The sequence below is a fragment of the Saccopteryx bilineata genome, chromosome 4 (assembly GCF_036850765.1).
Source record: "Saccopteryx bilineata isolate mSacBil1 chromosome 4, mSacBil1_pri_phased_curated, whole genome shotgun sequence".
Classification (NCBI taxonomy): Eukaryota; Metazoa; Chordata; class Mammalia; order Chiroptera; family Emballonuridae; genus Saccopteryx; species Saccopteryx bilineata.
Window position 1 is genome coordinate 4,285,103 of NC_089493.1, and position 15,919 is coordinate 4,301,021.

At 49.1% G+C, this 15,919-nt stretch overlaps 1 protein-coding gene across 1 annotated transcript; it reads left to right on the forward strand.

Annotated features, from left to right (window-relative positions):
* Positions 1–5,119: 5,119 nt before the first annotated feature.
* HSP90AA1 (heat shock protein 90 alpha family class A member 1) lies at positions 5,120–10,719 on the forward strand. Its single transcript, XM_066273035.1, has 11 exons — positions 5,120–5,277; positions 5,696–5,857; positions 5,953–6,319; positions 6,629–6,762; positions 7,024–7,344; positions 7,482–7,647; positions 7,945–8,135; positions 8,254–8,401; positions 8,596–8,864; positions 9,119–9,452; positions 9,725–10,719. The coding sequence occupies exons 2-11, from the start codon at positions 5,696–5,698 to the stop codon at positions 9,832–9,834; spliced, it is 2,202 nt and encodes a 733-aa protein (XP_066129132.1). The 5' UTR covers positions 5,120–5,277; the 3' UTR covers positions 9,835–10,719.
* Positions 10,720–15,919: the final 5,200 nt, after the last annotated feature.

Sequence of the window (15,919 nt, forward strand, 5' to 3'; positions counted from 1 at the left end):
TCTCAAAAATAAATAAATAAAATAAAAAAGAAACATTGATTTGTTGTTCTACCTAACCACGCACTCACTGGTTGGTTGTTGCATGCTCCCTGACTGGGGTCAGACCTGCAATCTTGGCGTAACAGGGTGACACACCAAACCACTGAGCCCACCTGGCCAGGGCCTAGTGTGCGTTTTCTAAAGTTTTATACAAATGACCGGTATCTTTCCCTCAGCATAATTATTTTGTGTACAGAACATTGACCAAGATAACTCAATAAATTTCAAAGGATTGGCCCTGGCCAGTTGGCTCAGTGGTACAGCATCGGCCTGGCGTGCAGGAGTCTGGGGTTTGATTCCCGGCCAGGGCAATCAAAACAGGAGAAGCGCCCATCTGCTTCTCCACCCCTCCCCCTCTCCTTCCTCTCTGTCTCTCTCTTCCTCTCCCGCAGCCAAGGCTCCACTGGAGCAAGGTTTGCCCGGGCGCTGAGGATGGCTCTGTGGCCTCTGCCTCAGGCGCTAGAATGGCTCTGATTGCGGCAGAGCGACGCCCCAAGATGGAGGCATTGCCCCCTGGTGGGCGTGCTGGGTGGATCCTGGTCGGGCACACGCGGGAGTCTGACTGCCTCCCCATTTCCAGCTTCGGAAAAATATCAAAAAAAAAAATCAAAGAATTTAAATTATGCAAAGTGATCTCTGATCCCAATGGAATGAAATATTAGAAACCAATAATGAAAAGGTACCTGGAAAACCTTCAAATATTTGGAAACTAACACACTTATAGATTACCCATGGACCAAAGAAGTCCAAAGGGAAATTAGAAAGTTATTTATGTTAATGGACATGTAAATAGTAGTTACTGTGTGCCGGACCCTGTCTTGGCCATTTCCAACACTAGAAGTAGCTCATGTAGCCTTATAACAACCCTGTGAGGGAGATACTTTCAAGCCCCTTTCACAGGTGCTGAGTTGGAGGCACAGAGAGGGTAACTGACTTGCCTGGGTCACACAGGTAGGCAGTAGCAGAGCTGGGATTTGAATCCAGGGCACCTGGATTCAGAGTCTGTGCCTCTTGTCCCACCTTAGTGGAGGGACACTGAAGGTTTCGGATGGAGGAAAGAGCTTCCCCTGACAGCAATATCACTTTGGCCCTCGGCGGGTAGCTTGGTTAGTCAAAGCATCATTCTGAAACGCAAAGTTTGCCATTTCGATAGTTCAACAAATAATTAGGAGCTAAATCTTCAGGACCTGAAGATGTGTTAGAAATACAGAGTTGAGCCCAGGCCGGATAGCTAAGTTGGTTTGAGAGCACTGTCTCAGTAAGCAAAGGTTGCAGGTTTGATCATGGTCAAGGCACATACACGAACAGATCGATGTTTCTCTTTCTCTCCCTTCCTCTTTCTCTAAAGTCAATTAAAAAAACAAACAAACAAACAAACAAAAAACAGCAGCAGCCTGACCAGGCAGTGGTGCAGTGGATAGAGCATCAGCCTGGGATGCAGATGACCCAGGTTCGAGACCCTGAGGCAACCAGCTTGAGCTGTGGGTTGCTGGTTTGAGCCCAAAGGTCACTGGCTTGAAGCCCAAGGCCGCTGGCTTGAGCAAGGGGTCACTGGCTCAGCTGGAGGGCCCCCCCCCCCGGGCCAGGGCACATATGAGAAAGCAGTCAATAAACAACTAAGGTGCTGCAACGAAGAGTGATGGATTCTCATCTCTCTCCGCTCCTGTCTCTGTCTGTCCCCCCCCATTAAAAAACAAAACAAAACAAAAATACAGTGTTGAAACCAGTGTCACCCCAATAAATTCAACAGAAGAGGAAAATAATGTTATAAGAAAAAGAAAAGAAGAAATATAGAGTTGAGCCGGGGAGGCAGGGTAGACAATGGAGCAAGGTGGGGGCAAGCGGAGCTCCAAGGGCTCAGTGAAGTGTGCGCTGTGTGGCTCTAGCGGGGAAGGAGATGCCCAAGTTCTGAGAAGCTTTCCCTATCCGAGGGTCAGTAGGGCCTGGCAAGAAGGCAAGGTGAGGCCTGACCAGGTGGTGGCACAGTGGATAGAGCGTCGGACTGGGATGCAGAGGACCCAGGTTCGAGACCCTGAGGTCGCCAGCTTGAGCGTGGGATCATCTGGTTTGAGCAAGAGCCCACCAGGTTGAACCCAAGGTCACTGGCTCTAGCAAGGGGTTCCTCAGTCTGCTGAAGGCCCACGGTCAAGGCACATATGAGAGAGCAATCAATGAACAACTAAGGTGTTGCAAGGCGCAATAAAGACTGATGATTGATGCTTCTCATCTCTCTCCGTTCCTGTCTGTCTGTCCCTGTCTATCCCTCTCTCTGACTCATTCTGTCTCTGTAAAAAATAAAAAAATAAAAAAATAATTTAAAAAATAATAAAATAATAATAAAAAAAGAAGGCAAGGTGAGGGTGGGAAGGGGTCCCTAAGGAAACAGAGCTGAAGTTCCACTAGGATTTTAATTAGAAGAAATAGGGGGAGTGGCCTTCCTGTGGGGTGGATCATAGAATGTGGTTCAAAAAGGAGATTGACAGAGCACCCTGGAAACTAAGGACAAATGGGTAGGTGGGTGCCCCTGCAGGGGCTGTCCTGGCTAAGGCGCAGTCTTTCCCCTAGGCGTGATGGGGACGTCATGGAAGGTGTGGGGAGTGTGTGGAGGAGGAGGCTGATCTCTGTTCTCAAAACTCAGTCTGGCTGGCCCATGGAGGCAGATCGGATCAGAGGCAAGGAGCAGTCAGGTGGCTGTGGAGGTCTTCCAGATGAGCTGATGGGTGGGTGGGCAACGGTGAGAAGGCCTAGGGAGGTGGGGGGGGTGACAGTGGAGAGAAGTGGACAGATTCAAGAGATATTTAAGAAGCATACATGGTAGGGCTCACCCAGCACCCCTGTGGAGATGCTTGGGGTTCTAGAAAACCATTGGACCAGCACCTGGCTAGTGAGCCCTGCACGGTAGCCAGGTAGGTGAGGGAAGAGGCATCAGCGTCCAGATCGGGAGCTGGAAGGGTGCCGGCCTGGACTTCTGAGTCCTCTGCACACAAGTCCTGTTCCAGAAGCTCCAGCAACAGGTCAGGCGGGGAGAGCGGGAAGGAGAGTCTGCGCAGGAGGCAGGAGCCTCCAGCGGCCGAAGGGAGAGCGCAGCACGCTGACGGTGGAATAGAGGCAGAGGCCTACAGGAGGGCGATGATGCTTCCGTGGGTCAGAGGACAGGGACCTGAGGCTGGCCGGGAAGAGCTGGAGGATAGGGGATCGGGAATGTGGGAGGGACAAAACTGGAGCGTGCTGGGAAACAGTCCTGGAGGCGAGGGACGGTGAGCGCTCCAGGGACGGAGAATCTCACCACTGGGGTCTGAAAGCATCTACCAGTAATCTTAAACCTCAGAACCACCGCAGAAGCAGGGTCGAAAGGAAGAAGGGAATCAGGCCTCCATGTCAGGAGTGGAGGAGGCGCCCGCCACCACCGCTGCGTGGTGACCTTTCACTGCCCACGGTGGCGACAGGAAACCTGCCGCTTCAGCTGGGCCCCTTTCCTCTTCCTCCTCCTCCGCTGCCCCCCTCGTCCGCCCCCCGCCCCCAGCCCGGGCCGCAGGGGAAACCCGGGCTGCGAACTTCTGACTCAGCTGGGGTCAGACATACAATCTGCAGCATGCCCCAGCAAATGCCCCCAAACCCCACCACGTGGCTGGTAGCTTCCATCATCCTAGTTTTTCTGTTTTTAACGCGAGTCAGGACGCCCCGCGTTCATTTCGCACCCTCCAGAGGGGTCTCCAACCCTAGTTTGAAAATCCCATTCCTGGAAAAGCTGGGTTACCCTGGAGACAAGCCAGTGGTGGGTGCTCTGTCTGGTTTGTTTACATCGTCAAGAGCTTCCAGATTGTTCCCGAAGGCCCGGGTTGGAGGGAGGAGGGCCAGCAGTGGGAGGAGCTACAGACAAAGGCAGCCACAGTGTGGGGGATGGTGCTGGAGAAGCTCGGCTAGGCCGGAGCGCTTGGGTTCCTTACTCTTCAGTCACTGAGTTGCGGAGCTGGCCAGGTCTAAGGACCCCTCTGCACCAGCGAGTGTCACACCTCTCACCTGGCAGGGGGTCCGGAGCACATTGCCAATTCCCACTTAGAAATTGGCTTTTGGTGTTAGGTAATCACTCTAGCCATGAATTAGATACTTGATATGGATACCTAAAATTACGTAAAATAAGTAAAGAAGATGGAGTTTATTATGATGGGTGTAGCTGGGGGTGCGCGCATTTATTCACCCAATGCCAGGATTTCAGACTAAGGGACCCTCAAAATGGGAAGGGCGTGGCTTTTGGGACACCAAGAGGTTGCGCGTGGGTTTGAAGAACTCGGGGCTCCATGTACTCTGTTTCAGCGCGGCCCGCGTGCAGGGGGACGTGGGGACGGGATCAGCGCCGAAAGCCGGGGGCGGGCGCTCAGCGCCTCCCCGGGTCCGGACAGCGCGCCCCTCCAGGTGGGGGCAGTGGAGCGCCCTTCCAGCGAAGGCAGAAACCCGAATCCGGGTGGCCTCCCGGGTCGGCCCTCACACGTCGGGCTGGCCCCGCCCGAGGCGCCGGCAAGCACGTGTCCCCCGAATTTCAGGGACCTGAGCCTGCTGCCCGAAGAGATGCGGTCCCGACCCCCAACGCTGGCCCCGGATCCACCACGGCTGCTCTGACCTCAAGGCTCTAAACGTGACCCGGGGCCTCGACTCACTAACCCTCGCCCCTGCCCACGGCCTCCAGGCCCTGAACTTGGCACCGGCCCCTCTGACGCTGGGCGACCCGGTTCCGAGGCCGCGAGGGCCGCCAGCGGGAATCGGGGGATCCGCCTTCCATTTAATCCCCGCGGCTGACCCGCCATGGGGACTCGCAAGAATGACAAGTTCACTTTTACGGGCTTCACCGCAGCGCTAGCGCCGGCCCCGGTCCAACCCCGCGCCTACGGGGTCCCCTCCCGCCCGCGCGAGCTGTCGGGACGCAGGACGGACAACGCACGGGGGGCCGGACTGGGGCGGCGGCCCCGCAGGCGCGGGACCTTCCCGAGAATTCCCGGCTGCGCAGCCGCGCTGCAGCGGCGGCGGGGAGGCGCGGGCGGCGGCCATGGCGCAGGCGCAGGCGCGCGGCCGCGGCGGCGGTTGGGGAGGGTTCTTCCGGAAGGTTCGGGAGGCTTCTGGAAAAGGCGCCGCGCACGTAGGGCGGGCCCAAGTCTATATAAGGAGGGCGCGGGGACTGCGCGCCAGTTGCTTCTGCGATCTGGTGTTGCGTCCCTGCGGATCCATTGCCATCGCTTAGCCAAGGTGAGGGGGCGGTCGGGGGGACTGGGGGCTCGGGGGGGCGGGCAGTGCGGCGCAGCGGCCGGGGGACCCTCGGCCGCGCTTGGGGGGCGGGCAGCCTCGCTCCGCCCCGGAGGCCTCGGGCCCGATGCGATGATGGCCGGCCCGGCGGCGCGGGGCTCGGCGGGAGGGCTGTCCCGGGGCTGGTGGGGCGTTCCGGCCGAGCCACAGCGCGGCGGCCGCCCGGGGTCCGAGGCCCGCGAGCGAGGGCCCCGCGGGCGGGCGCGCGCTGCCGCAGCGGCGCCGTGGGAGGAATGAGGTCATCCCTTTGTCGGCCGCCTCCCGTTCTCGGGTTCCTGCGACTCGGCGTCTCCGGGATCCCCGGCGGCGCCGTGGGGGACGCGCTGCGGGGCTCCAACCGGCCGGCGCCTGTCGCCCGCAGATGCCCGAGGACACCCAGACCCACGACCAGCCGATGGAGGAGGAGGAGGTGGAGACGTTCGCCTTCCAGGCGGAGATCGCCCAGTTGATGTCACTGATCATCAACACTTTCTATTCGAATAAGGAGATCTTTCTGAGGGAGCTGATCTCAAATTCGTCAGACGTAAGTCGATTTCCCGCAGAGCTGGGCTTTTTGGGTTCCGCGTAATTTTCACCACCTAGGGGCGGTTGTGCTTACCCATTTGTATTTTTTGATAGGCTCTGGATAAGATCAGATATGAAAGCTTGACGGATCCCAGTAAACTAGACTCTGGGAAAGAGCTACACATTAATCTCATTCCAAACAAACAAGATCGAACCCTCACTATTGTGGATACTGGAATTGGAATGACCAAGGCCGATTTGATCAATAACCTGGGTACCATCGCCAAGTCTGGAACCAAAGCGTTCATGGAAGCTTTGCAGGCTGGTGCTGATATCTCTATGATTGGTCAGTTTGGTGTCGGGTTTTACTCGGCCTATTTGGTTGCTGAAAAGGTGACCGTCATCACCAAACATAATGACGATGAGCAGTATGCCTGGGAGTCTTCTGCAGGAGGATCGTTCACAGTTAGGACTGACACAGGTAGGCTCCTGGTGGCATGCTGTGCTGATGAAGTCAGTGGTCTGGAAGTAGGGTGGGGAAGCACTGGACCTCCGGAAGAGGCTGTGAGATTGGCCTGAGTTGGGGAACAAGCTGGTGTGCAGGTGGTAGAGCAAAGCCTGAGATCGCAGTTATGGGCGAGGTGGCTAACTGCTGCTACTCCATCCAGTAACTGTGAACCCTGCTTTGTAGGCTTGTTCAAGAAGTATTCAGAGCTGAATAGATTGTGAATTTTTTACCTTGATTTGCCACAAAATTGAAGTTGAATTGGTTTCCCTGTTTCCCTTCTAGGGGAACCCATGGGTCGTGGAACTAAGGTTATCCTGCACCTGAAGGAGGATCAGACTGAATACTTGGAGGAGAGAAGGATCAAGGAGATCGTGAAGAAACACTCTCAATTCATTGGCTACCCCATCACTCTTTTTGTAAGTTTCTGAATGTCCTTAGTTCAAAAGATCTGTTGATAAGGCAGAGACCCAAACTTGCAATAATTGACTGGATTGGACTAGTCTGAAGTTCTATTTTACTGTGCAGGTACCCAGGGCTATATTTAGTTAAATACATCAAGTATTGATGAGAGGTTTCTTGGTTAATGTTTCTTAGCTTAGCTAATTTGGGCTTTGCTGTAGTCTGCCTACTCCATTTAATTTTTTCATTCAGATTGAGATTTTGTCCTTTTTTTGCAGGTGGAGAAGGAACGAGATAAGGAAGTCAGTGATGATGAGGCTGAAGAAAAGGAGGAGAAAGAGGAAGAGAAAGAAAAAGAAGAAAAGGAATCTGATGACAAACCTGAAATCCAAGATGTTGGTTCTGACGAAGAGGAAGAAGAAAAGAAGGATGGTGACAAGAAGAAGAAGAAGAAGATCAAGGAGAAGTACATCGATCAAGAAGAACTAAACAAAACAAAGCCAATATGGACCAGAAATCCGGACGACATCACTAATGAAGAATACGGGGAGTTCTACAAGAGCTTGACTAACGACTGGGAGGATCATCTGGCAGTAAAGGTGAGGGACTGCTGAGTGTCCAAACCAGTCTGCCCCTGCAGGCTCTACCGGAAACGTCAGGCCCTCGCCCACAGTCCTCTAAGTTACGACCTGCCCGTGTTTGACCTGATCATGACTTAACGTGTGTTTTATTACAGCATTTTTCAGTTGAAGGACAGTTGGAATTCAGAGCTCTTCTTTTTGTCCCAAGACGTGCTCCGTTTGACCTCTTTGAAAACAGAAAGAAAAAGAACAACATTAAGTTGTACGTTCGCCGAGTTTTCATCATGGATAACTGTGAGGAGCTGATCCCTGAGTATCTGAGTAAGTAGAGTTGGGTTTAAAGAGTGGTCACTGTCACTGGTTAAATTAAAAATTCATGCTGTCTGTTTTGGGGTGGGGGTTGTTTCACTTAGATGTGCATTTATTGATCTCTTTTCATCTGTGCTTTGGAGATCGAACCCGCAGCCTTAGTACTGCAGGACACGGCTCTTCACAGGCGGGACCTCGACTTCAGATTGGGCCCTGGGCAGGGGGATTCACTCATCTTTGGTTGGTGGAGTTTACCTATTTGATTTTTTGTCACTGGAGTGACTTTTGTCTTTATATTCATTCTTTCAGACTTCATTAGAGGTGTGGTGGACTCTGAGGATCTCCCTCTAAATATTTCCCGGGAGATGTTGCAACAAAGCAAAATTTTGAAAGTTATCAGGAAAAATTTGGTAAAAAAATGCTTGGAACTGTTCACTGAACTGGCAGAAGATAAGGAGAACTACAAAAAGTTTTATGAGCAGTTCTCTAAAAACATTAAGGTTGGTATAAACACGCTTGAGCACTAATAGCAATAATGAAACTGGCTTAGTTTTTAAATATACTTTTTTTTTTTTTTAATGCAGAACAATTTTTTCTAAAGCTAATGTTATCTTTCAGCTTGGAATACATGAGGACTCTCAAAATCGGAAGAAGCTCTCAGAGCTGTTGAGATACTACACGTCTGCTTCTGGTGATGAGATGGTTTCCCTCAAGGACTATTGCACCAGAATGAAGGAGAACCAGAAACACATCTACTACATCACAGGTAATGGGCAGTAAGTGTGTAAGTCGTGTTCTTGTAACCTCCTAGGAACTGGAAGTGTTTCTACAACTGTGGCCCTGCATATACAGTTAATACGAGCCGGCCGCATCTGGTGGTTTGATCTGACTAGATAGCAAAAGTCAAAGGGAATGAAACCGCTTCCTGTGAAAAGTCTGAGAAGACTCTTTCATTGCTAGGGGAGACCAAGGACCAGGTTGCTAACTCGGCCTTTGTGGAGCGGCTTCGGAAGCACGGCCTGGAAGTGATCTACATGATCGAGCCTATCGACGAGTACTGTGTGCAGCAGCTGAAGGAGTTTGAGGGGAAGACTTTAGTGTCAGTCACCAAAGAGGGCTTGGAACTTCCAGAAGATGAAGAAGAGAAAAAGAAACAAGAAGAGAAAAAAACTAAGTTTGAAAACCTCTGCAAAATCATGAAGGACATCTTGGAGAAAAAAGTAGAAAAGGTATGTGAATTTAATGTATCCTGCTTTAGAAAAATGTTAGGTGGATTTTGGTTTGGGGATTTTTTTTTTTAATCTAGAATATAGATTTATTTAGAAAATTAACGGTGACATTGATGAGTAAGAATACATAGGTTTTGGGTAATGTTTGGCGTTTTTCAAAGTTAAGCCACACATGGTCCCTTACTTCTAAGTTCTCTTAGTGGGTAGAAAACTTCAGCCTGAGCTTAGTCATCATTTTAATACTTTGACTACAGGTGGTCGTGTCAAACCGATTGGTGACATCCCCATGCTGCATTGTCACAAGCACATACGGCTGGACAGCGAACATGGAAAGAATCATGAAGGCTCAAGCCCTGAGAGACAACTCCACAATGGGCTACATGGCAGCAAAGAAACACCTGGAGATAAACCCCGACCATTCCATCATCGAGACCTTGAGGCAGAAGGCGGAGGCAGACAAGAACGACAAGTCTGTGAAGGACCTGGTCATTCTCCTCTACGAGACTGCCCTGCTGTCGTCGGGCTTCAGCCTGGAGGACCCCCAGACACACGCCAACCGGATCTACAGGATGATCAAACTCGGGCTTGGTAAGCCAGTGTTGTCAGAAACACTTAAACTTGACTGTTGAAAGGGGGTAAATTTTAGCTAAGCACAATTGGATTATCTCATCCAGCTTGGCGAACACTGAAGTCCCACGTTGAAGAGACAGATAAATAAGCCTCCTGACCCACAAGGGCTGGAGAAGGGGACTAAGGGGCCTGTGCCCTGGACTGCAGTGCCCGGCCTTGGAGCTGGCGAGAGTGCTGGTGGTAGTAGTTGGTCTATAAGGAAACTAAACATGGCTTTTATTTCTGAAAAGGTATCGATGAGGACGACCCCGCGGCGGAGGAGAGCAGCACTGCTGTGACGGAAGAGATGCCGCCCCTGGAGGGGGACGATGACACGTCACGCATGGAGGAAGTGGACTAAGCTCGCCGAGGAATGACGCACATGCTCAATTCTTCACCTTCATTCCCTTGGATAATATATTTTCAAGGACTTTTTTCTTTATTTTTGTTAACATTTAAAAAATCTGTATGGCATGACAACTACTTAAGGAAAGAATAAGGTCTCTTTCCACTTCCAAGTGTATGATACTGTGATACTTCGGCGCTAAAGAAGAGCTAGTTTCTTTAGTTTCATGTTGGCTTATTTTAGCAGAGTGAGGTTTTTTGTTGTGTGTGTGACCTAATGTTAGTTTTGTGGTCTAAAGTGTTGAGCTCTCAAGTGGATTCCTAGGTAGACAAAGCTTTTGTCACTGAAGTGTCCTGAGATACACATACGAGGTTAAAACAACTTGCATCCCCTAGGACCTGCTTTCTGAACCTTCCATCCCTATAGCTACCGACTGCATGTATGGCCTCTAGAAATTAGTGTGCTGAGCCCAGCCTACTGGATGGCAGTATCTATCTGTAGGGCTTGTTTCCAAAGAAAAGTGGTGTTTAGAGTAGCAAAAACATAAGCTGACTTGGCATGTTGTAAAGCCTTTCAAAACTAACTCAGAGCAAGATTTGTGAATGGAAATGTACTCAAGTGACATTGTGCTTTTAAAAGACTGGCAAATACAAGACATTAAAAAAGGTTTTTTTGGAAATGTTTTATTTGGGGGGCTGGGAGGTTAGATGACAGTATACAAGAGTATTAGATGTACACATCTTGCTTCGGAGAAGATTCAAGGAACACAAGACCATTTACACTGACTGGAGTCTTCCTGGGACCTTCCAGGGTACACAGGTGGCAGATGTGGGAGAATGTCTATCAGACACTCCCTGTCTCCATGTAATACATTTTCTAATAAACATTTTGCCTCACGGTTTTCATGTCCAAGCTGCTTTTTGATGGCCTTTGTGGAACACCTTACAATTCTAAATATAGCCCCTTAAAACCTTGGCCTAAAGAATGTCTCAGTAATTTATCAAACCTGCTTACCGCTGTTCTCCCTGATGCCTTGCCTTGTTCTTTCTGCTTAATTGAGCTTCAGGCGAGTGGGCTGCTGGTGGCTAAGCTGCAGGTGGGAAGAGTGACCTTTGAAAGGGAGCACCTGTTTTCTAGGGGCTTGGGGTGGTGATGGCTGAATTCAAGTCTTAACAATTATGAAGTTGATTTTTAGAAAAACTGGTAGCAGGTCTGTATAGAATTTGGGTTGGGAGTCTGAGATCACCTATTAAAAGGTGGTGGGGACAAACGGGCAAGGCAGAGCATGGGGTCCTACACTGAGAAAGGTCAGTGCCCTAGCGCTCAGTGGCCTGAGTCCCTGTCAACATTAACCACATTTATGCCTTAACATCCTCAGAGGCTGAAGTTCTTAGGAATTACTTTGAGTTACCAGTATTTGAGGCCACAGTTAACTCCAAAGCCCATAGGCTCTTTGCTGTTGTGCCTGAGAGGTCAGCAGCTGGAGGAAGGGGGTGGACTGGGGCGGACTGGGCCAAGGAGGGCAGGGCAGGGGAGGTTCTGTGTCCTAAGAACACGCAAGACTGCCTTCAAATCAAAGCAGCAGGCGTTTGAGGGAGTCTGCAAACTGGGGGCCTTTATAAAAGCATTTCTGGCAAACAGACAAGTACTGTGTATCTGGAACTGTCCCTGGTAACCTCTGTACTGAGAATGGGACCGCCCAGAAGGAGGGTGCCCAGCCCAGTGAGGGGGCAGACACACCAAGCTGGCATCCCACAAAAACACCCCCAGGGGTCCCTCACCTGGTTCAGCCCAATGTGTCTAGTCCCGTCCTGCTGAGGAGAGGAGTCGGTGCTTAAAAAGCAAAGATGGGAGTGGACTGGAAAAGATGAAATTTATTCACAGGTGGCTTGGTTGTAGACAAGCACTGAGGAACCTACAGAAACAGTCTGAGAACTAATACGTGAATTTAGCAAAGTCCCAGGATAGAAGATCAAGATACAAAAACCAATTGAATTTATGTTAGCAACAATCATTAAATCCTTGTTTATTCACAGTAGCCTACTGAACAGAAGTACATGTCACAAAGGCTTTGCAACACCTGGACAAGGAACTAAAATCATCAGAGGCCGAGGCAACCAGGTTCACCGTTGGAAGACCCAGTAGTGTTGAGATGTGAATTGTCCTGAAAAGCATTACGCTGAGTGGAAGGATCCAGTCACAAAAAGCTACGTGCTATGTGATTTCATTTTCATAAAATTCTAGAAAAGTCAAACTACATCAGAAAGTGGGTAAGTGGGTGGCCTGGGGCCAGCAGTCCTAGTGAGATTGATTGTCAAGGGCCAAGGGGGAACATTTGGAAGTGTCCAATAACTTAAGGTGATGACTATGTGGGTGTACATATTTATTAAAATCTATAGAGCTTTAAATGTATTAATACTTAAAATGGCTGAATTTAATGATGCGCTATACCTAAATAGCAAAATTAAAAAAAAAAAAAAAGGATGTAAAAGACAGTCTACTAGTGTTCACAGTGTCCTTGAGCCCTGGCTGGAGAGCTTGCTTGGTTGGAGCGTTGCCCTGATACACAAATGTTGTGGGTTCGATACCTGGTCAGGGCACATGCAAGAACAGATCAATATTTTTGTGTGTCTGCCTGCCTGCCTCTTTCTCTCTCCCCCTTCCTCTTTATCTAAAATCAATCATTAAAAAAAAGAAAAGTAGCCTGACCTTGTGATGGCACAGTGGGTAAAAGCGTCGACCTGGAACGCTGAGGTCGCCGGTTCAAAACCCCAGGCTTGCCTGGTCAAGGCACATATGGGAGTTGATGCTTCCTGCCCCTCTCTCTGTTCTTTCTATCTCTTTCCTCTCTCTGTCTCTTTCTCTCTCTGTGTCTCCTCTCTCTAAAAAAATGAATAAATAAAAATGTAAAAAATAAAATTAAATTAAAAAAAAAGAAAAAGAACCTTGAGCAAGTTGCTGGATCCTTGCATTCTTATCTCATTTGTAAATTAGAGATTGTACCTTCGTTCAGTTGGTTACAGAATCATCCCAAAGTGCAGAGGTTGCTGGTTCAATCCCCAGTCCAGGCACATACAGGAACAGATGGATGCTCCTTTCTCTCTCTCTCTCTCTCTCCCTACCCCTTTCTCTCTCTCTAAAATCAATAAAGTATATATTAAAGGAGAGAGAGAATACCTTCAAGGCTGTTCTGCCATTTTCTTTTTTTTTTTTTTTTTTTTTTTTTTTGCATTTTTCTGAAGCTGGAAACAGGGAGAGACAGTCAGACAGACTCCCGCATGCGCCCGACCGGGATCCACCCGGCACGCCCACCAGGGGCGATGCATTGCCCACCAGGGGGCGATGCTCTGCCCATCCTGGGCGTCGCCATGCTGCAACCAGAGCCACTCTAGCGCCTGAGGCAGAGGCCACAGAGCCATCCCCAGCGCCCGGGCCATCTTTGCTCCAATGGAGCCTTGGCTGCGGGAGGGGAAGAGAGAGACAGAGAGGAAAGCACGGCGGAGGGGTGGAGAAGCAAATGGGCGCTTCTCCTATGTGCCCTGGCCGGGAATCGAACCCGGGTCCTCCGCACGCTAGGCCGACGCTCTACCGCTGAGCCAACCAGCCAGGGCCTGTTCTGCCATTTTCTAGGTAAGTGAACTTAGCAGGTGCCTGACACAAAACGGACAGCCATTACTTCCAAAGACTCACCTACTCAGGTGGGACCTTTCCTCCCTGTCCTATGAGGTCACCATACTCAGGCTCACTTCTACCACAGATATTGTCCTCAAGTGCATTGTCATCCAGCAAGCTGCAGTCTAAGCCTCACCTCCTCCAGGAAGTTTTCCAGGCTACTTCCACCCTCACTGTCTCTCATCTGAACCTCTAGTTATCGCTGCCATGCACATAGTTATCAAGTTTCTATTGGACACCCACTAAGAACCATCCCCACGCAGTTTGCTGGTCACACAGAAAACAGCATCATTGCGGAAGGCAGGCAGAGCAAAATAGCGATGGCAGCTACACAGAGGGCCGTGAAGACCCCAGCAGAAGTATAAGGACAGCGGGACTCACTGCTGGCAGGACAAGGTTTGGGGAGACCTCTGGAAGGGGGTGACTGCTGACATGAAGCTGACCTCATTGCAACAAAGGGGAGTAGGGTGGCAATTTGTTTAAATAATTTTGTATAGAGGCAGTCCTCGGGTTACTAGCAAGATAGATTCTATAGGTTTGAAAATGTCAGAAAGGTAAAAATAAATACTACATTAAGACAAACATCTGTCTGAGTTGCTTTAATAGGTTAATGTAAGCCTGACCTGTGGTGGCGCAGTGGATAAAGCATCGACCTGGAAATGCTGAGGTCGCCGGTTCGAAACCCTGGGCTTGCTTGGTCAAGGCACATATGGGAGTTGATGCTTCCAGCTCCTCCCCCCTTCTCTCTGTCTCTGTCTCCTCTCTCTTCTTCTCTGTCTCTCTCTCTCCCTCTCTCTCTCCTCTCTAAAAATGAATAAATAAAATTTAAAAAAAAGACTAACAGTAATAAACAGTAATAGGTTAATGTACCTGTTCCAACTTACACATTCAACTTAAGAACAAACCTACAGAACCTATCTCATTTGTAACCCAGGACTACCTGTGATTTAGGAAAGCTTTTGTTCCCTTTTTAAAGCCTTCAAGATCTGCTCTGACCTTTGAAAGTGTGATTACAGATTACTCTTCTGTAGGAAGGAACATCACTTCACCTCCCTGGGAACAAACATTGCAGGAAGCAGGGCTTTCAGTGAGTCACAGCCTAATAATAACCCCATTAAAATCTGAACAAAGATTCTGTGATCATATGCAGAGCCAGGGAGCAGAGAGAGCATCTGCCAAGGCTATCTGTCCGCTTAGAACATACATCATCTTCTTATGAAAGTACTTTACGGCCTCAACACTTGACGTCAACAATGAATATTCTAGACATGGAAATGGGCTCTAAAAAAAGCACTGTTGTATTTTTTTACATTCCAGATTTAAAAACAAAAACAAAAAAACCCTAACAGATCAGAATGACAAAGAATTGATAGATCAGCTACCTGATTGTTACATGGTTGAGCGGATGGAACCACCAGCCCTGAAATGCCCCCCCCCCCACTTTCGGAACCACCTTCTGGATTTCACCACATCGTTTCATCTGTAAGTGCTTCTGTTCCTTACAGTGTCTTTATAACTCAGACATAATTCAGGTACTTTGTACCATCATTAAATGCACAAGTCGGAATAAGGCAGGATACTCGTTCTAGCCAGTTCTATTCAACACTGCACTGGAGGTTGGAGCCTGGGCCATTAGTCAAGAGAAGGAAAAGGAGGACAGGAAGGAGTAAAAATTATCTCTGTTTGTGGATGACATGATTGTGTATATAGAAAATCATAAGGAATCCACACACACACACACCCTCACTGTCTCTCATCTGAACCTCTAGTTATCACTGCCATGCACATAGTTATCAAGTTTCTATTGGACACCCACTAAGAACCAGCCCCACACAGTTTGCTGGTCACACAGAAAACAGCATCATTGCGGAAGGCAGACAGAGCAAACCAGCGATGGCAGCTACACAGAGGGCCTCCAAGTTTGGCGAGGTTGCAGCATACAAGATCAATATTTAAAAATTAATTGTATTTCTATACACTAGCAATGACCAACCCAAAAATAAAATTAAGAAAGTAGTTCATTTTTTACAATAGCATTGAAAATACTTAGACATAAATTTAACAAATGTATGAATCACACTTGGAAAACAACAAAACTTTGTTAAAACAAAGAAGACTTAATAAAAGATATCCCCTGCTCATGGATTGGAAGGTATAAATAACATTGTCAAGAATACACTCCAGGTTGATTCACAGATTCAACTCAATTCCTTTTTTTGTTACTGTTTAATTTTTAAAATTTATTGATTTTAGAGAGGGGGGGGAGGGGAGAGAAAGACAGAAACATCCATTTGTTGTCCCACTTAGTTGTGCATTCACTGGTTGCTTCTTGTATGTGCCCTGACTGGGGATCGAACCTGCAACCTTGGTGTATCTGGACATTACTCCCTCCCTCCATCTGAGTTACCCAGTCAGGGCTCAACACAAT